The 20,066-nt window shown below is 57.5% G+C and overlaps 3 protein-coding genes across 6 annotated transcripts in view; 2 read left to right on the forward strand and 1 right to left on the reverse strand.

Moving 5' to 3' along the window:
• The window catches only part of LOC105464145 (Rho guanine nucleotide exchange factor 4), a 209,245-nt gene extending 194,702 nt beyond the window's left edge, over positions 1-14,543 (forward strand). Inside the window, exons 6-14 of one of the 2 annotated variants that reach the window (XM_011711806.3) lie at positions 6,263-6,442; positions 7,388-7,564; positions 7,651-7,830; positions 8,610-8,842; positions 9,193-9,322; positions 10,789-10,920; positions 11,650-11,893; positions 12,717-12,794; positions 13,346-14,543. In XM_011711806.3, the coding sequence (XP_011710108.2) occupies positions 6,263-6,442; positions 7,388-7,564; positions 7,651-7,830; positions 8,610-8,842; positions 9,193-9,322; positions 10,789-10,920; positions 11,650-11,893; positions 12,717-12,794; positions 13,346-13,497 (1,506 nt within the window). In that variant the 3' untranslated portion in view covers positions 13,498-14,543. The remainder of the gene's footprint in view (positions 1-6,262; positions 6,443-7,387; positions 7,565-7,650; positions 7,831-8,609; positions 8,843-9,192; positions 9,323-10,788; positions 10,921-11,649; positions 11,894-12,716; positions 12,795-13,345) is intronic. The other variant, XM_071072498.1, reaches the window with a different exon arrangement.
• On the forward strand, positions 2,147-2,317 carry LOC139357044 (small integral membrane protein 39). The gene has a single exon (XM_071072500.1). It carries the CDS (start codon positions 2,147-2,149, stop codon positions 2,315-2,317), a length of 171 nt encoding a protein of 56 aa, XP_070928601.1.
• A 609-nt stretch (positions 14,544-15,152) lies between the features above and the next one.
• Positions 15,153-20,066, reverse strand: part of LOC105464146 (family with sequence similarity 168 member B) — a 38,962-nt gene continuing 34,048 nt past the window's right edge. For all 3 annotated transcript variants that reach the window (XM_011711808.3, XM_011711809.3, XM_071072499.1), the window contains exon 7: positions 15,153-19,792. The gene's annotated coding sequence lies outside the window, so the exon portion shown is untranslated. The remainder of the gene's footprint in view (positions 19,793-20,066) is intronic.

The following is a 20,066-nucleotide window of genomic DNA, read 5'->3' on the forward strand; positions in this document are numbered from 1 at the left end:
AAGCTTTTCTGTTAGGTTTTTGGTCATGAAACTCACATAGGAAAGCTGTTACCACTGCCGATCCTGCCAAAAACCCAGCTCTCTGGGATATAGAGGCTGGGGGCCCCTGGGCAGGGAGAAGGACCCCACTCAGTCCTCAGTCAGGGCTGCTTCAGCCACCTTCAGTCCTCCCCAGGCTGCCCTGCTGTGCGTGGGGCAGAGGATGTGCCCAGCACCCAGCCAGGGCTGAAGAACCAAACCGTGCCTGCCCAGGCCTGGCGCAGTGGCGAGCAGGCTGCTGTAGACCCTCCAGCACTCAGTACCTGTGCTGGCCGTCCAGCTCACCGACTCACTGTGCCCAGGGCCCAGAGGACATGTACCCCCTGGGTGACCAGCGGTTCAGAGGCCACAGGTGCACAGTGAAGCCTCCACACATCAGGAGTTCTGAGCCACACCCCATGAGAGGACACATCACCATCTTGCCAGAGGAGTGCTGGGATTCGGGGGTATCAGCGAGACTTTAGATGTCTTCTGATCCCCCCAATTCTCCTGCGAGCTTGGGGGAGCAAACCTTGAGACCAGCGTTTTCTTTTTTTTTTTTTTTTTGAGACAAAGTCTGGCTCTGTCGCCCAGGCTGGAGTGCAGTGGCCGGATCTCAGCTCACTGCAAGCTCTGCCTCCCGGGCTTATGCCATTCTCCTGCCTCAGCCTCCGGAGTAGCTGGGACTACAGGCGCCCGCCACGTCGCCCGGCTAGTTTTTTGTATTTTTTTTTTAGTAGAGACGGGCTTTCACCAGGTTATCCAGGATGGTCTCGATCTCCTGACCTTGTGATCTGCCCGTCTCGGCCTCCCAAAGTGCTGGGATTACAGGCTTGAGCCACCGCGCCCGGCCGAGACCAGCGTTTTCTAAAGAACTGGGCAGGAGCAGTACAACAGACAGATGGGCCCAGGCTGAACTTTCAGAGAGGCGCACAGCCTCTCTGGACACATCCCTGACACTCCTCTGCACACACGTGGGCACCCACATGTGTACGTATGCACATGCATGGAAAACCCCCCCACACATACAGATGTATCCCCTTACACAGAGGTACCTACGCACATGCACACACACGTGGCATCCAGTCTGCTTGATAGTCTTCAACAGGATGCTGACATTCAGGGTACACTCAGCTATCCTTGCAAGGGGTTGCCAAGAGCTGGCCACACACAGAGATCAGAGCATACAAAGTCACTCCCATGGGAACACCCAGTCTCTGCACACGTTCCCACTATGCGCCCCTCCCTGCCCTTCAGGGACTCTTCTGGCTCCAGGATTCAAAGCACTGAGCGGAGTGTTTGGCCCTCTCCCCTGCAGTCTTCTTATTTCTCAGAAGAACACACTGACTGTACCTGAGCTGTCATTCTAAGGGATAGAACGAGAGCTCTTGCACAAGAGCTTTGAAACCTACAGGGTTAAGGTTGCAGGCTGTGTTGAGTGGAGGCAGAGGAAGCCCTGGACGCCTGGCTTTTCCAAAGGAACACAGTGCTGCTCGGACACCGCGGTCAGTGAAGAGGGGCCCCTCGGCGTGGATCGCTCCGACCGGGGTTTAAATCCTGCCTCCACCATCCCTGCATTCCTGCGCGATTTTATGACTGAGCAGAATCCCTGACCTTTCAGAGCCGCGTTTACTCATCTGTGAAGTGGGGGGCTGCGGCCAACCCTTGTAAGGAATCAGAGTCCCTGGCCCATCCCTCCCCAAGGCGCCGGTGCCGGGCGTTTTGGCCTCTGTATCTCTGAAACAGGGAGGTCCCGGGGCATCCCGAGCGCCCCCGTGGCCATCTGTGCCACTGGCCAGCCCAGGGCCAGGACTGCTGTGCCGGCGTGGAGATTCCTGACCCTTTCCAAGGAGGTGCCAAGGGCGGAGCGCAGCGCAAGCCGGAGCCGCCGCGGCCCCTCCGAGCCTCTCGAGCCCGCTGCCGCCGCCCCCGCCCGCACAGCCGGCTTGGTTGCCAGGGTTGCCAGGGCTTGGGGCCTGGGAGGCGCAGCGCGCACGGCGCCGGCTTCTCGGGAGGAGCCCCAGGCCCGCGAGCGCAGGCGCCCCGCCTCTCCCCGGGCTTTGCGGGCCACCGGCTCGGCCCTGCGCGGCGGGATCTCGGGGCCGCACGGAGCGGGAGGCCGGGCGCCATGGCGAGGGCCCCGCAGCCCCGGCGCGGCCCCGCGGCGCCCGGGAACGCCCTGCGCGCCCTGCTGCGCTGCAACCTGCCCCCCGGCGCCCAGCGCGTGGTGGTCTCCGCGGTGCTGGCGCTCCTGGTCCTCATCAACGTCGTGCTGATCTTCCTGCTGGCCTTTCGCTGAGCGGCCGCGCAGGGCGCCGCGGGGGACCGCGCCGGGGTGAGTGGCGGGAGACGGCCCTCCAGCCGTTGCCACCCGCGGCCTCCGCACTGGGCGCAGAGGGGAGGCCTCCCTTCCACCCCATGTGCTCACTACCAGGGCCTGGTCCGGGGGTGTCGCCGAGCGGGTGCCCGAGGGGCGTGGTGGCACGTGTGTCACAGGGTCCTTCTGTCCTCTGTGCCTTGTCGGGGGTGGGGGTTCTGCGGGGGAGGGGGAGGCCAAAATGGCGCGTCTCTGCGTGTAACCGAGGATGCGGGTTCAGCTGGGGCTCGCCGGCTGCTTGTCTGGAAACGGAGTGCATGTGACCGCTGGGTGAGCGACCCGCGCTTGCATCTTTGTGGGGTGATTCAGGTGTGTGGAAGACGCTGCGCATGTTACCTGCAGTTGTTTTTCCTGTTTTAGGCCTTAAAATACGTGGTGTCAGTCTCCCCACGGGCAGAGCCCCTGCTGCCCCCTTGCACGTGGGCCCTCTGAAGCCCCCACCCCTGCTGCACAACCTGCGGGTGTTCACAGCCGCCCCCACCCTGCGCGTCTGGTAGGTGGGCAGGGTGGGGAGGGCAGTGGCGGTCACAGGGAGCAGCTGGAGGCAGAGCCTGGCAGCATTGCCCTTCTGGAGGCTGTCAGAACCTCAGAGGCACAGGAGGGCATCCCGCTCCCTGCCCTGGGCTGTTTTAGTCTCAAATGTGCGCCTCCATTGGGACCTTCCCCCGCAATAGAACATCCAGTTTCACAGCCCTGCTATGTCTCAGAGTCAGTCTCTGCTTCCTGCAGGCAGAGAGGTAGCCTGGACTCCTTGCCCCTTGGGCCTGCCTGGCTCGTGTCTTGGCTCAGGTGCAGCGGTGCCTACCAGCACCAAAAAGGGCCTCTGCCCAGAAACGTGCCCAACCCAGCGCATCGGAGGTGGAGCATGACTCCGATGTCCTACAAAACTGTCTCTGACCTCACAGAGCCACATTTTGTCTTGGCGACAACACAGTTTACATTCCTCCTAACTCTAAATTAGAGAACCTCCCGAGTATGAGGCTATGCAGAAGCTCTGCCACCCGGCGCTGAGATCCTTACATTGGTGGGAGGCACAGGTGATGGGAGAGCTTGCTCAGGGCACGCTCCCTCTGCCAGGGTGCAACAAGGGCAATTAACACCTCCTCCTCTCCTGCCCGAGGCCTTCCAGGTGACTAGGCAGGACAGGTGTGGGGCTTGTCCCTAATGGTGCCTGGAAGCTGGTCTCTCTGTGAAGCCCTTCTCCTGCCCGACGCCTGGTGACCTTCCCTGGCAGCTATGTGGGAGGCCACCTATGCAGGATCCAGTTCCACCTGCAGGGACGGGCAGCATAAAGGAAAGGGGAATGGAGGCACCAGGCTTTTGCTCAGGGCTCATTTAAGGGAACCTAGGGACAGAGGGTGACACTTCACCTGGTTAATATCAGGCAGGAACCTCCTGAGAAGTGAAGCGATGGGAAAATGAGCTGTGTTGAGTGTGTCGGATCACTTCCTCACAGCCTGTGTCACAGACTCCAGGTCAGGGCCATGTCACCTACGGCTCATGTTCTCACTGGCATCCCCAGGCCACCGTGTCTGCTTCCTTCTTTCCCTGGGGCCTCATCCTTCATGGCCTCAGCGGGGCGAGCCAGCTCCCCACCGTGGCAGGCAGGCTCCTACCATATGGTCACCTGAGCCCTCTGTCTCATCCCATCTGAGTGGCAGCGGCAGCTCATGATCTGGAGGCCACCCGCAGAAGGTCTTTGTGGCTGGGAATGAGAGCAGTGGCCCCCTGTGGAGGCCTGCTGCCCCCAGGAATAGCCCGGGGCTCTGTGCCTGGGACCCCGCGGGGGCCTCTGGAGGTCTGCAGCCCCCCGGGGGGCTGCCACACTGTCAGGGTTCCTGTGCTCACAGGCTCATGGATCACTCTGAGGAGATTGGAGCAGGTTTTGCCCCCAGGAAAGAGGAGGTTTGTCCTTCCCTGAACTTGCTTGCTCAGGAGCCCTGGAGGAAAGCACCATCCCAAGCAGGCTGTGGAGCTTCAGTGCTCCAGTGGCCAGCCCCAGCCCTCACCCTGCCCACTCAGGCACAGGCCTCTTAGCTGGAACATGGGACTGGCCCCACTCTTGGTTTCCATGTTGAGGTGAGGATTCACACAGTGCTTAGGGAGCACCCAGTGAAGTGAAGGGAGGGCTCCTGGGACAGGGGCAGCTCAGAGGAGGGCCTATTTGTGACATTCCCATCCTCGACCACCTAGCCAGGCCCACAGCTATGACAGCCAGTGCCAACACCTGGTTCCAGCAGGGAGGGGCATGGACCTCACCTCCTGTGAGGCCCCAGCCCACTCCTCCTTTCCTGCCCTAAGGCCCTAGAAGTGCTCATCATTCAGGGAGCAGAAACAGATCCCATGATAGGAGAAAGCAGGGGTCAGCCTCATGGCATGCGAGGGCTGCCTGGGAGGGGCAGGGGAGCGCGGCTCCCACATCTCAGTCCACACCACTCTGGAGCAAGGCACCATGCTGGTTATTTGAGCAGAGGGAAGCGTGTGAAGGATGGTCAGCTAGGTATAACGTGGTTGACTGGGCAACACTGCACAAGAGCAGTCCCGAAGTGCCTGTCACAGAGGTAGCAGCTGCAAAACGTTCCTACTTCTCCTGGAACCTGGGAAATAAAGGAAAGAGGTTGGAATAACTCAAACTTAGGATCCCAGGGCTTGGGACCTAGAGCTCTAAGAAGGGGCATTGGTCAGCTGGTGTTGGCATCTCTGGGGCTTGGGGTGGGAGCAGGGGTGCCATGAGGTTGGTTCTGCAAGTGTTGAAAAACAGCAAACAAGCTCCAGTCACTCCAATGGCAGGGCACTGTCTACCTGGATGAAGGGGCATTGTGGTTGGTGGCTGACCTCACAGGCAGTGCTCATCTGCAAGACGCCCACCTGGTTAATATCAGGCAGGAGGGTACCAACCCCCAGCCCCTCCCTCCTGCAGCCTTGCAGCCCAGCCCCTCCCTCCTGCAGCCTTGCAGCCCCCAGCCCCTCCCTCCTGCAGCCTTGCAGCCCCCAGCCCCTCCCTCCTGCAGCCTTGCAGCCCCCAGCCCCTCCCTCCTGCAGCCTTGCAGCCCCCAGCCCCTCCCTCCTGCAGCCTTGCAGCCCAGCCCCTCCCTCCTGCAGCCTTGCAGCCCCCAGGCCGTCCCTCCTGCAGCCTTGCAGCCCCCAGGCCGTCCCTCCTGCAGCCTTGCAGCCCCCAGGCCGTCCCTCCTGCAGCCTTGCAGCCCCCAGGCCGTCCCTCCTGCAGCCTTGCAGCCCCCAGGCCGTCCCTCCTGCAGCCTTGCAGCCCCCAGGCCGTCCCTCCTGCAGCCTTGCAGCCCCCAGCCCCTCCCTCCTGCAGCCTTGCAGCCCAGCCCCTCCCTCCTGCAGCCTTGCAACCCTCAGCCCCTCCCTCCTGCAGCCTTGCAGCCCCCAGCCCCTCCCTCCTGCAGCTTTGCAGGGCCCAGCCCCTCCCTCCTGCAGCTTTGCAGGGCCCAGCCCCTCCCTCCTTGCAGCCTTGCAGCCCTCAGCCCCTCCCTCCTGCAGCCTTGCATCACCCAGCCCCTCCTTCTTGCAGCCCTCAGCCCCTCCCTCCTACAGCCTTGCAGCCCCCAGGAGTGCTGGGTTTGGGAATACTAATAGGGAGCAGTTGACAGTCCTAGCGACAGGATCAGATTCTGTGGTCAGTTCACTTCTGGCTCCATCACTGAGCCTTGATAATCTAGACATGCCCAGAACACAGCCCCTGCCCCAGGAAAGCCCTGCTCCTGTCAGAGGCAGCCTTGTCCGCTCCTCTGTAAAGGAGTCAGAATCCCCTCTTCCTAGGGCTGCTGAGGGAGTGGAGACAGAAAGCAGGGAGGCCCAGGCAGCCACCCCCACTGACCCGCCTGCCCGTGGATCTCTCGGCAGCTCATCAGCGATGGCAGTGTGGTCTGCGCTGAAGCACTCTGGGACCATGTCACCATGGATGACCAGGAGCTGGGTTTCAAAGCTGGGGATGTCATCGAAGTGATGGATGCCACCAACAGAGAGTGGTGGTGGGGCCGGGTCGCCGACTGCGAGGGCTGGTTTCCAGCCACCTTCGTTCGGGTATGGTTCCAGCCTGAGCTTCTCCCAAGTTGGGCCCATGAAAAGCTACCTGGTTCTGCAGAGAAATCCAAGCCCAAAACAGCTCTGGCATCCAAGGTGCAGAGTGCTCGCTGGGTGGTGGGTGTCGGGGCACAGTGCCACAGCCTTCCTCTTCCTCAAGAGCCACTACTCCTGCTCCCTCCCCGCCTTCTGGTGAGCCCTGGGCGACCCGAGAGGAGAGCAGTTCAGAAATGAGTGTGTGCAGACACTAGGCACCCCTCTGCGATACCCCCACAACTCCAGGTGCTAGACATTTCCCAAGCCCTGACGAGCCCTGATAGAGGACTGCTCACCTCACACAGAGCCCCGGGAGTGGGAAGTTGAGGCACGGTAAAGTTATTAGCCCTGGAGATAGCAGACAGGGGACCCGGATTCCATCTAAGGGGGTCTCCGGTCTTCAAGGAAGGAATCCAGGTGCAGTCTCCAAAAGGCCTGGCTGAGGGCATCCAAGCTGAGGGCCGTCCGGCGGGGAGGTCTCAGGCCCTGGTGTTCAGATGCTCCTCCTGCCCCAGACCCCCTGGGAAACTGTCCACTCGGCACCGCAAGCCTTTCCCCAGGTTACAGGTTAGACAGCCAGGGGGGCGCCACCCATCCCCCTGCCTGTGCCCACGGGGACTGGTTCAGGAACTGCAGCGAGCGCTCCAGCCTCTGTGCCCGGCACAAGCAGGGTCTAGGAAAGAGGCCAAAGCGGTGTTCGGATCACACTGACAGCGGCTGCGGGCGTCGGAGCCACCATCTCTGGTCCAGGACTTGAGTGGGTGGCTTGGTGGGGGGAGTTGGCCGGCCAGCCCCGCGCCCCGTGCACCCTGCGGGGCCTCCAAGACCCGGTTCTCGCCGCTGCGGCGCAGGGCGCGGGGCGCTGCTCCGAGGGATGCGGGGCACTGACCGGTCGCGCGTGGCCTGCAGCTGCGGGTGAACCAGGACGAGCCCGCGGACGACGAGGCCCCTCGGGCCAGGGACGGCGGGGCGGAGGACGGCGGGGCGGAGGCGCAGAGCAGCAAGGACCAGATGCGGACCAACGTCATCAACGAGATTCTCAGCACCGAGCGGGACTACATCAAGCACCTGCGCGACATCTGCGAGGTGAGGCCCGGCCGGCGGGTGGGGGCAGGGGCCGGTCGGGGGAGGCCGGGGCGGGTCTGGGGAGGCCTGACCGCGTGCGTCCGCAGGGCTACGTCCGCCAGTGCCGCAAGCGCGCAGACATGTTCAGCGAGGAGCAGCTGCGCACCATCTTCGGGAACATCGAGGACATCTACCGCTGCCAGAAGGCCTTCGTGAAGGCCCTGGAGCAGAGGTTCAACCGCGAACGCCCGCACCTGAGCGAGCTGGGTGCCTGCTTCCTGGAGCATGTGAGTGCCCGTCACCAGCACGACCCCCGGCCCCTCCCTGGGCGCTGCGCTCACAGAGGCTGCCGCGGGCGCCAGGTCCCAAAACCCATCACAACGCCTGGGCCCCAGCTCCAGCCCTCTATCTTCCTGGCCGCCTGCACCCTTCAAAACAGTTTTAGGAGGGTCTCTGCTTCTGGGTGGGGAAACCAAGTCAGGGAACGCTCCTGCTGGGAGCAGAGAGCTGGGGCGTCCCCCAGGAAGGACTTGCTTTGGCCGACAGGAGGGCAGAGGCCTGCTGAGCGCCGCAGGGGCTGTTCAGAGTGAGCTCTGGGGGTTTCTCACACAGAATTTACAGCTTGCTTAGGCGGCAGATGCCGGCTGGCCTTTACCAAGGTTCACTGGGCCGCTCTAAGTGGACACCTAGCCTCACCTGGTAGAGAAGGGCCTTGTTTGGGCCCTCTTGGGCAGTCGAGTGAGGGTGAGTAGAGGATGCCTGTCCCATCCCACCCCCCTACCACCGCCGCTTTTGGCATTGTTATCCCGTCCTTGGTATCATGGATTTCACCCAGAAGGCTGACGTGCAGCCGGGACACTTGCTCATATTCTCACCATTCCCACCCCTGGGTGTGACTCCATGTAACTTGTGCCCCAGGGACATAGGTACACCGAGCCTGGGTTCCCTCTAGCCCCCAGCCCAGCTCTTGAAGGAAATGTAGAGGCTCTTGCCCTTCCCAGACATGCGGCTGGATTGCCTGGGGGAGCAGCAGAGAGCTCTGCTAACGTCCAGCTGTGCTCCTCAGCAAGCCGACTTCCAGATCTACTCGGAGTACTGCAATAACCACCCCAACGCCTGCGTGGAGCTCTCCAGGCTCACCAAGCTCAGCAAGTACGTGTACTTCTTCGAGGCCTGCCGGCTGCTGCAAAAGATGATTGACATCTCCCTGGATGGCTTCCTGCTGACTCCGGTGCAGAAGATCTGCAAGTACCCTCTGCAGCTGGCCGAGCTGCTCAAATACACGCACCCCCAGCACAGGTAGGAGGGCGCTGAGGCAGGGAGGCAGCCCATGCCTCTGCATGCCTCGTCAGCCAGTTTGAGCATTAGCAGTGTGCTGGGCACTGCTGCAGGCTCTGGGGCAATTACAGAAAATTAGCCCTGTTCCGATGAGCTCCTTGCAATGAGGGAAGAGGATGCCAATAGGATATTAAGCTCTGCTCTGTGCCTGCCATTTATGGAGAAGAGAGGGGCTGTGCATCTGACAGTAGAATGTGGTCAGAGGGCACAGCCCCAGAGGAAAGCAGCTCCACACATGGGGGCTGCAGGGGTCCTCACCCTTTCTCTGCCTCCAGTCTGCAGCAGCCCTTCCATCTCTTGTTCTGCCCCAGGGACTTCAAGGACGTTGAAGCTGCCTTGCATGCCATGAAGAACGTGGCCCAGCTCATCAACGAGCGGAAGCGGAGACTTGAGAACATCGACAAGATTGCTCAGTGGCAGAGCTCCATAGAGGACTGGGAGGTGAGGCCCGGGGGTGCAGAAAATTCCAGGAGGTCTTGGCCCCTTGCTTTAAAGTCATGCTTGCCCCTGAAAAATCTACGAGAGAGCTGAAGCAGGGAGCTGCGCTCCTGGGAGCTAGCAACAGGTGCCCATGGGGGGAAAGCCCATCCCAGCGTGGGCTCTGGACCTTCGGTGCTGCCTTCCCTAGCAGTCTCTGGCACCTGGTGGCCTCTTTTCTATGTGAAACTCCCCCCATGAGCAGCCAGCCAGCCCAGGAGAAGCCCTCAACAGAGGAAGGGTGTTCCTCAGAAGTGTTCTGTCCCTCTGCCTTCAGGGGACAGGCCAGATCCCTGCTTTAGTTCACTTCTGGGACTCCTAACAGAAGGCTGCAGGCCCAACACAGCGTGACCAAAAATGCATCGCCACCCATCAGAGCCTCCTGGTTCTGTTTGTCTGACTTGCACGTTTCCCCTTGCATCTGCCAATCTTGCCTTAGAACTAATGATGCTGTTCCTGTCCCCCTCCACCCACCCCCACTTGCATCTGCCAATCTGCCACCTCCTGATCTGTTCCCGAGGGCTTCCTACCCACATGGGTGCTGCCACCACCAGGCACCAGCTATCAGGGAGAGAAATGGCCTGGAAATCAATCAGTATCAGCCACAGAACATTATGAAAATACAGATTCCATGGCCCCACCCTGGACACAGTGAATCAGAAGCCCTGGGGCGGGGCTGAGCAATAGGGGCAGTCAGTTGTGAGGCCCAGCCCTGGCTCAGGGCCCTCCAGAGTCACTCATCCCAAACAGGCCACCGCCAACCACTCCCAGCAGGGGCTTCCATTTTCAAGGAGGAATGAGACCAGGGCAGGGCTTAGTCTAAAAGTATGAAGCCCAAGGGTGGATGATGGACCTTCGGGTACTCAATGCATTTAGCTGGGAAGGGGGCCTCCTTAGAGATCTCAAAGGCTGGCCTGAGAGGTGAATCGCAGACACCTCATTCTTCTCTAGGGCAGCACCGTCCAGTCAAACCAGCATGTGAGCCACCTACGGAATCGTATACTACAGAGTAGCCATCTTTAAAAGGGGAAAAAAGAAACAAGTGAATTTAATTTTAATAAGGTTTCATTTATCTCCAAAATAGCATTTCAACTTGTAATCAACTAAAATATCATTAATGAAAGATTTTACAGTATTTCATATGAAGTCTTCAAAATCAATGTGTATCTTACACTGACACCACATCTAACATGGATTAGCCACACTTCCAGTGCCCAAGAGCCAGAGGCCGCTGGTGACAGGGGGCTCCTATTTTGCCAGGACAGCCAACTCACAGGCCAGACGTGCCACCTCTTCCCCTCCCACCGTGGCCTGGCCAGGTGGGTGCTGCAGGCAAGACCAGGGGGAGGTGCCCCACCCATGATGGGGGCAGGAAGTAGAGCCCACGGTTGGGTATGCTAGGCTCATGGTTCTCCTTGCGATCTTCCCAGGGTGAAGATCTCTTGGTCAGGAGCTCAGAACTCATCTACTCGGGGGAGCTGACTCGAGTTACGCAGCCTCAAGCCAAGAGCCAGCAGAGAATGTTCTTTCTCTTTGACCACCAGCTCATCTACTGTAAGAAGGTACCAGAGCTGCTCTGCCCCGCTGCCCCAAGTTGAGCAAGTGGAGGGAGGGGAGCTGAGGGCTGGGAGCAGCTGCCCAGAAGACAGGTGGCAGCCAGACCATACACGTCCCCGTGTATGGGGACCCTTGGGGTCCAAGCCTGGCCAGACCTTTGGGGCTGGGATGGGGTGGCTCTCCACAGGTGAGCCTGGTGGCCCAGGAGCAGCAGGCAGCTTTCACAGTCTGACCAGGCCGAGTGCTGTTGAGAGCATGGTCTTTCCTGACCTGGCTGCTGCTTGCTCCTCAACCTACCTCGTCTCTCCCTGCAAACCTCCACATCCCCTCTCTCCAACCCCAGAGTCCCCTGCTCAAGCCACCTCCCAGTTTCCTCTACGCTGCTGGCTTCAAAACATGGCCCAGTGGCCTCGTGTCCATGAAGCCCTCCTTGTCCGTGGGTGCTCTTTCCTGCGTGTGGTGTGAGCCACGGTCTTAGTCTCCCCACTTCAAAGACAGGGCCAACCCCAGGGTGGTCAGTACCTGCGCACTCAAGGAGCAAGGCCTCTCCACTCATGGCTCAGCATGGCTGTGGGCTGCAGCAGGCCTGCTCTGCCCTCAGGATCTCACTATCTGCTGGGGAGGTGGAGGCGTCGCCAGCAGCCCCTCCTGTGGCTGGGGAGAGGAGGTGGGAGCGGCCATGAAATGGTCAGGGGAGCGGTTCAGCAGCCAGGGCTGAGGCCAGCATCCGGCAGGACCTGCTGCGCCGCGACGTGTTGTACTACAAGGGCCGGCTGGACATGGACGGCCTGGAGGTGGTGGACCTGGAGGACGGGAAGGACAGAGACCTCCATGTGAGCATCAAGAACGCCTTCCGGCTGCACTGTGGCGCCACAGGGGACAGCCACCTGCTGTGCACCAGGAAGCCCGAGCAGAAGCAGCGCTGGCTAAAGGCCTTTGCCAGGGAGAGGGAGCAGGTGCAGCTGGACCAGGAGACAGGTACGAGACCCTGCTGGGCCTTGTCCCGCCCCCAGGGCCCACCAGGCACTCCGGCCTGCCTGGCTGCCTGGGGGTCAGGACGGCGCCGCTCAGCCCTCTCAGCTGCAAGCTGTAGTGAGGCTCCAGGCACCTCTAGGTCCCAGTCATCAGCATAAGGCTTTGCCTTCATCACCTCAAATGGCAGGGTTACCTGACCGTATCCCATGATACCGTTCCTCCGAGTTCGGCCCCAAGGCATGGGTCTACTGACTTTTGGGGAGCTGCTTCACTACACACGCTCACATGCGCACACACTCCATAGAACGGGGTCCTCTGCTCGGTGCCCTGGGTTGCTGGGACCTGGGGGACCCCTTTCCAGCCACCAAAAGCCTGGGAGAGCCTCGGAGTGGGCTGTGGGCACTGGCCTCAGAAGCCTCCCCCGCCCTGCATGCAGACGTCTCCCCGCTATGACTTCCCTCCTGTCCGCTGGCCCCCACGTTACCCGCCACAGTGATCAGGCCAGCTCTTGGGCTGGGAAGGAGCCTCCACTGCAGTGGAAAAAGACACTAGACACGGAGTGAAGGTGAGAGACGGGCAGGCAGAGGAAGGACTCGGGGATCTTCGTTTTCTACCAGGGGCCCCAGGACAGGGCACCAGAGCATGCCCTCTGCCCTGGTTGGCCAAGGCAGGCTGACTGTGCAGAACGGGGAACAGTCCCTGCTGTGGCCAGTACTCAGTCCCCAGGACATGATGAGACCCCGGGCACCAGAGAACTGCACCTGGGGCCGGGAAGTGCAGTGCAAGGAGGACTAGGGCAGCGCCCTCACCTGTGCCCCTTCCTCAGGCTTCTCCATCACTGAACTGCAGAGGAAGCAGGCCATGCTGAATGCCAGCAAGCAGCAGGTCACAGGGAAGCCCAAAGGTAGGCGAACAGCAGCCCCACCTCCTCAGCTGCCCAGCCCTTGCCCTGCTCACATTCCCTTCTCTGACCCGCAAAGCCAAGCCAGCTAGCCACCAGGCCTGAGGGGGACCCCCTGCCCTTTGAAGCTGTTTGTTCCCAAAGGTTGGTAATCAGGGGCCACTGGGGAAGCTTGGGTCAGTATGTGGTTGACATTCTTACTCTCAACACCTTGGCTCCCCCAGATCAGGGCCATCGGTGACGACGCTTGTTTCCCCAGGGCTCCTTCCTGACAGGCATCGGGGTCAGGGTAGGGACGGAGCTGATCTCCCCATTTCCAGAGAGCCATGCCCCTGAAACATGACATGCCTTTGCACAGGCCACCCCTCTTCAGGCTGCTGCAGGAGGCCAGGCCCAGGCCAGAGGCCCCTGGCAGCCTGGGCTCTTGGATGTGGTCAGCTCCTGCCGTGTGGCAAAACTGCTCGGAAGCAGAGCCCTGGGACAGATCCCGTGCTGCCCCCAACAGCTGGGGTGGCACTCTGCCCCATGACTCTCTGCTGTCTCTCCCTGTTCAGCTGTTGGCCGGCCCTGCTACCTGACGCGCCAGAAGCACCCAGCCCTGCCTGGCAGCCGGCCCCAGCAGCAGGTCCTGGTGCTGGCGGAGCCCAGGCGGAAGCCATCTACCTTCTGGCACAGCATCAGCCGGCTGGCACCCTTCCGCAAGTGAAGTGGTCCCTGCCTGACGGCACCTGCTGGGCCTTCCTGCCAGTGGCCCCCAGTTTTTCTTCCCCAAGGCCCACTCCGCCTGGCCTTCCTCTGCCTGGAAGTGAGCAGTGCTGGGCTGGGGAGTTGCTTGTACCACCAGGACGTGCCAGGTCTGTACTCCTGTTGTCTTTTTCCCTGTTGCTGGTGCCGTGAAGAGACCAGCAAGGGGGCAGACCCCGCACGTGCCACACCCCCTGCAGCTTGGGCCCCATCCGCCCTCTGGACCTGTGCAGGGCCTCACTGTGGGGAAACCGCAGCTCAGCCCAGGCCCAGCTGGGGAGAAGGCGCTACCTGCCTGGGACCCTCTTCTCTGGAAACCTAATCCTCCCTCATTTCCTCTGGGCAGGACTCTCTGGCCTTCTGTGGCCTGCAATGCCAGGCCATGTGCCCCCCTGCCCTCTAGTTCTCCTTCCAAGTCCCCAGCCCAACCAGTGGTGCCAGGCAGCTTGCCACTTGGGAGGGCAGGAACCAGGAATTCCACACCCTTGTGTCAGGCCCGGAGCCCGCCCTTCACCTCCCAGCCCCTCTAGACAGCGCTGGCTGCCGGACACCCTCTTCACTTGTGTGTGTGTAGTGGAAAGGACAAGACGGTGCAGTCGGCTGCAGACTCCCAGTCGGGAGTGTGGCCAGTCTGCCTGCTGCTGTGCGGTGGCTCCAGAACCACCTCATTCCTGGTTTTGTTTGGATTTTGTCATCTTGTTTTTCTAACAATGGAGAAAAAGAATTGATTCTTGTTAATGACACAGAAGATTGCCTTACCCTCGTGAGCGTGAGAAGCCATAAGAGACTGAATTCTGTGGCTCAGCACGCAGGACTGACCCACAGCCCAGGCAGCGGGTGTGTGGAGATGGGGCCCCGTCCTGCCAAGGGGCGCCAGGATCAGGGCCAGTACCTGGTGAGCGGGCGCGGAGCCCACAGGATTCAGCAGCATGGACAGTCACTCTTGCACTACTCCTTCTCCAAGCCAGAAACCACATTTAATTTCGTAAATAAATTTATGAAAAGTAACCTGGCTGCCAGCCCGTTTCCTGTGGGTGTGCGTGCATTCTCCTGTGGCTGCTAACCATCACTGCTAGCCTTTCCCTACAAAGGAGAAAGGAGCCCTGCAGCCTCTAAAGGTGGGGTGGGGGCTCACCTGTCGCAGATCACACCCTCAGGGCTTTAGTGGAGACAGGCTAAGGTGGGGCTGGCGGCAATGGGGAAGGAGGGCAGGGCCAGGCCATGCTGGTGGGGATACAGGTAGCTCTGCCCTCCCTCGCACTCAAGACCCAGAAACCACTGCTTCCCTGTGTTTGACTGGAGCTGGCCCATGTGAGTTCCTGGCTGAGTAGTCGGTCGTCCGAGGAAGAACACGTCTTCCCAGGAGGACCCTGGCCACAGAAGCCAGAGGGGAGCATGCCGCTGCTTCCCTCCCTGTCCCACTTGGGAAAATGGTCCCCGGCAACCTGCTGCCTCCACCACACTCTTCAGCACTGCCGAGGTCACGGGCTGGACGCCATGGTGGCCTTCTGAAAACCCCTGGCAATCTCCCAACTTGAGCGAAGCCCCAGCACCTCCCAGTCAGGTCACGCCACCTCTAGACAAAACCCACATGGAGAAATCATGAAAACCACAACATGCAACACAAGTCAATCTTTATTGAAAACTGCAGGATTAATACATAACAATTCTTGTTACAATAAACGTGCTTTTGAGATTTTTAAATCTGAGCTCATCTACTTATCAGATTGCATAAAAAATTAAAATAGTATCAATTGACACCTAATTGAACTGGCTCAGGATGGAAATTCCATTCCTTGGCATGGATACGTAAGTTCAATGCAGAAGTGAGGGATGCCTTTAACACTGGAAGACAATGCTGACTCAGCTTAAAAAAAAGTACCGAGAGAACGGTGTAAAAAATGGTATTTAAAAATCATCTAAAAAAAAAAAACAAAAAGGAACCGTTTCTTCTTTAGTTACGATCCATGAGGCTCTCTAGGGACCTCTCCGTGTGGCCAGCACAGCAACCCTGCCAGGAACACAAACGACTGGCCCGAGATCCGGCTCAGCTGCCTTGCCCACTGGTCTGCACAGGGACTCATGGGCACAGCCTGTGGTGAGGAGACACCTGTCATGCCAGTCCTGGGAGCACACCACCGGTCTGCAGGCCCGGGGTCCCGACACAGACGCCGCTCCTCCTCTGTCTCCCCTTCCCAAGTGACTTCACGTTAGTCCTGTGGACCAAAATAAGGCCATCCCTACAGGCTCTCTATTCTTCAAATAATGGGCAGTAGGAGAAAGACACAAACTTTCCGAAACGTGCAGTTTCCTAACCAAAAAGGCCACACACCCCCACTTCTGTGTTACTTGGTCAGTTGAGCCCCTGGCGCCCTCAGGACCTACTGATAGAGCATGTCCTCTGCAGTATACTCAAGAGTCTGCTGCCCTTCAGAAAGCCCAGAGGGAAGACTCACAAATGCACAGGTACTGGGGGGAAAAATATGTGCGTGCTCTGCCTTCCCCCAGGCCAACCACACTCTGCTTTAGAGACCCTCTCAGAAAGCACCAGAGAGGAGGACCAGACGCTGCCGCCCACCTCAAGCCACACCCCCGCCACCTGCTGCCGTGCCCACTGCAGGTCCTGTCCTGTCCGGGCAACAGCCAAACTGGTGACAATGGACATACCCAACAGTCAGCTGTGGGGTGAGGTGAAGGGGGCCCAGCTGCTCCGAGTAATACTGTTCTCAAATATTTAAAAAGGACAGGTGAAGTCTGGGTCTCCTTTTTTAAAGCAGACACCAATACTTACATAACTGGTACCTGTTGGCCTTTCACCAGCACTCACTGGTACTCACAGATGCCTTACAGACCTTACGGGGGCCAACACTGACAGGTATTAGTACACTGCAAGTTGCTGTAATAATGTATTTCCTCTGGTTACTGTCGTGTCCCCAAGACACGTGCAAATTATTTCCCAGACCTCATTCATCACAGTCAGATGATGCCACCAGAAGGAGCCCAGCTGGGGAAGGGCAGGACACTCACTGACCAGGCACCCAGCCCAAGGCTCAGGACCACCCCTATCTCCTGTGAACACATTTGCATAGCACTCAAGAAAGTTTCCCGGAATAGTGACAGCTAGGCCTACAAACCACACCAAGAAGAACATTCTTAACAGATGGCTCACGAGAGACATAAACGGTTCTGGAAGTGCCTTCATGCCCATTCCCACGACTGGCACTGACTCTGGCCCTCACAGAGCGGCAAGTTCATGGGTCACTGGCTCACACTAAATGCTCAGCCCCCAGCACAGATCCAAACAAGACTTCCATGATGAGTAGAGAAACTGCAGCAGCTAACAGACGATGGAACACACTCCCAAGCCTCAGGGGAGAAGGTGCAGAACAAATATTTTTTAAATAGCCATCATGATGTCCATGTTTACATGAATTAAGTCCTTTGCTTGCCTGTCTCAACTTCTAAAAGAACAGTAACTCAGCTGAAGGACTCCCAAATTAGGAATGTCAAACACACAAAAAGCAAATTTCTCAGAATGCTCCACCATATGTTTGGGGACAAATTATGCAGCTTTGTAACAGAATTTTGACCCAAGTTCTATTTCTTAATTAACTTTAATTTTACTAGAAGCAAATGTTGATAAAATTACAGCCTATGACAGTTTTGTGACTATTCCCTAAGTCCAGATTCTTACCTGATATCTACCTTTTGTATTTGACAGCTGATGTCCTGATAGTTTCAAAGTCAGAACAATTTCTGCACAGATGTGCAATGCAAACTTATTTCATAAAGCCTCTGAACTTCACAAAAGGGAAAAAAGGTTAGGTTATAGGGAGGAAGAAAAGTGTTGATGAAGCTGATGTAAATGGCGTATGTGTGTGGGGGATGCCGCCCACTCTTTAAAACACCATTTAATTCGGCGCTTGTAAAAACACTCATCCTGTGTGTGCCAAGTCCCAAGCAAGCCTGAAGAGATGCCTGTTAACTTCTACCCTCCTCCCGAACCCCAAGACTCCAGCCCTCACAGGAGCTGTGGGTGTATGTTTCAATTTTTGTTGTGTGGAGCTTTTTAAAAGCATACACTAAAATTGTGAGTATTTTATCCTAATCTATTAGCACTCAATTGGGAAAAAAGACTTCTCTGCTACTTGGTCAGCTGAACCCCTGGAACCCTTAGAACCTACTAATTCCGCCAACCGTCCACTAAACAGATGGAATTAGCAACAGAGACTTGAAGTAAGGGGCCCGAACCGCGTGCCTGCGGTGAGCATCTGCCCCCCACCACAGACACTAGCGGCGAGCGTCTGCCCCCCACACAGACACTAAGACGGAGTAAGCGCTCATGAAGCATTTGAAAGTACTTCTCGGTAAACATTCTATGTTCATAGACATCAGGAATCAAGAATCTGTTGTTTACAATGATCCATGCAAAAATATTCCTAAATTTCTTATAAAATAAGATGTGAAAAAGAAAAGTATGAGGAATACTTACTATAAAAAATAAGGTTACCAAAGGCTCAGTGGTCAGGTGTCCCCCCCCCCCACCAACCAACTGGGGCAGAACGCTAGTGGGCATCCTCACTGGGCGCCAGTGCCCTGACCCAGCTACCAGCAAAATGGGAGGAGCAGAGCCCCCTCCCCACCAGAGCCCACAGCACTCAAAACACCACCTCACTGGGAAGACGATGCACGCTCCTGCCCCAGAAGCCACTGAAAGGGACCCAGGCCTTCCATCCCCCACCCCCACTCCGACCCTCCCCGAGGACAGACATGCGCTCTCATGGATACAGGGTGGGCATACTTTGGGGGCGGGGTGGGGGAAGACTCTTGATTTCTTATGTACAAGGTTCAGATTCTAAACTCCAATTCCTCTCCCACAATAAACCCTGCCAGCAGACGCACTCCAGCACCGCCTGGCCCTCTCTACTGTCCGTGCCTGCTTCGTGCCAAGGGCCCTCAGCTGCAAAAGAGATGGCAGGAGCGGCTCGCAGACAACAGACACTGGCCCCCCCTCACCCATCTCTAAGCGTCCCCTCCAGCCCGCCTCAGCAGACCAGTCACCACCATCAGGTGGCTGATCCCAGCAGCAGCTACAGGTTTCTACATTTCCAGACATATCCACGGCCCTGCCTTTCTACAAGAAATTGGAGGAATTTTAAATAAAGTTTTGTTCCCTTTTAAGTCATTCTTAAATATACCACTTTCTTCATAACATACAGCTGAAACATTTGTCCTTCTTTGTAGGGGAAAAACAGCAATGCCTACCTGTTTTCAACTGATTCAAACATTTCTCCAGGGGGAAAAAAAATGGAATGATTTTCTAAGCTAAATAAAGCAGAGGACAATACCTCCTGCAAGCATGGCTGTTTCTCTTTCACATTTCTTCCATCCCAGGAAAATAATTTAGTTTTACATAGGACTTTTCCAATAAAGATATATAAAAACATCGTCTCTCTGTAAGAGAACTGTAATGAAAATTTAGATAGCAGAGAAACTGCTTTGCCGACACAAAAACCACCCCCCTTGCCCCAAATTGTACTGGCCACGCTACTATGATCTTTCACGGTGAGCTATAAGCACGTCCCTGTCCCACTGACTCCACCAAGCCTACACTCAAAGGGATGCCCATGAACCGGCTGCGCCCAAGCAGCTGTGGCTTCCCCACTGTCTCACAAACCTCGCAACTCCCTCAGTCAGTGCCAAAGAAACAGGTTGCTGAAAACTAAAATGTCCACATCCCTAACTGGCAACCCACATCAACCCCAAAAGGTTGAAGAATCATCTAAGATATTTCAGATGCTCTATGAAGAAATTCACTTTAACACTTATAACTTGAAGACTTTGCGAACATTACAACAGTGCATTAGTGATACAAGTTGTAAAATACGTTTCCATTCCTTTGGATTTTGCATATGATGGTTTTGCATCAGTCACTGCAGGTAGATTGAGCAAGCTTTTTGTGTTTGTTTTTTTAAACATGCATTCAACTAGATATGATTCAGAATAGATTAATACTCCCTTTTATCATTACAGTTAGCTAAAAAATTGCCAGGCAGTCCACAAAACAGAATTTGCTTTAAGACCAACCCACAGAGTCAGCTGGAGACTAACGGCGCTGGGGCCTGCTGGGCCGGGATATAGTCGTGTTTAGCTAAGTGTCGAGAGCATTAAGAAGAAAGTCCTGGTTGGAGGCGCAAGGCCTGCAGCACCAGCTGTGGAATCCCCAATAATGTGACTGCACAGCTCCGTCCTCAAACCTGCAGAAAGGAAGACAGATACTCAGTCACACAGAGCTCTTCCGGCACTGCTACTCCAAACTCTCAAGTAGGACGAGGTCCACCACGGTCAAAAAGGGCAGCAATGGGCAAAACTGCTGGACCTGGTTCTCACTTCCTTCCTAGAGATCCCCAATTACAACTAGAGCCCTATTTCCTGCAGCAGGCAGGTGGGGGGGTCACAGCACATTCCAGGGAAGGCTCAAGACGGACACTGTCAACAGCAGGTCATCAATGGTTCCTTCTTTCTTCTACT

This window comes from Macaca nemestrina, chromosome 11 (genome assembly GCF_043159975.1).
Source record: "Macaca nemestrina isolate mMacNem1 chromosome 11, mMacNem.hap1, whole genome shotgun sequence".
Classification (NCBI taxonomy): Eukaryota; Metazoa; Chordata; class Mammalia; order Primates; family Cercopithecidae; genus Macaca; species Macaca nemestrina.

Bases quoted from the DNA above. Each gene is read 5' to 3' on its own strand.
- LOC139357044 (XM_071072500.1), top strand. From the start codon at position 2,147: ATGGCGAGGGCCCCGCAGCCCCGGCGCGGCCCCGCGGCGCCCGGGAAC.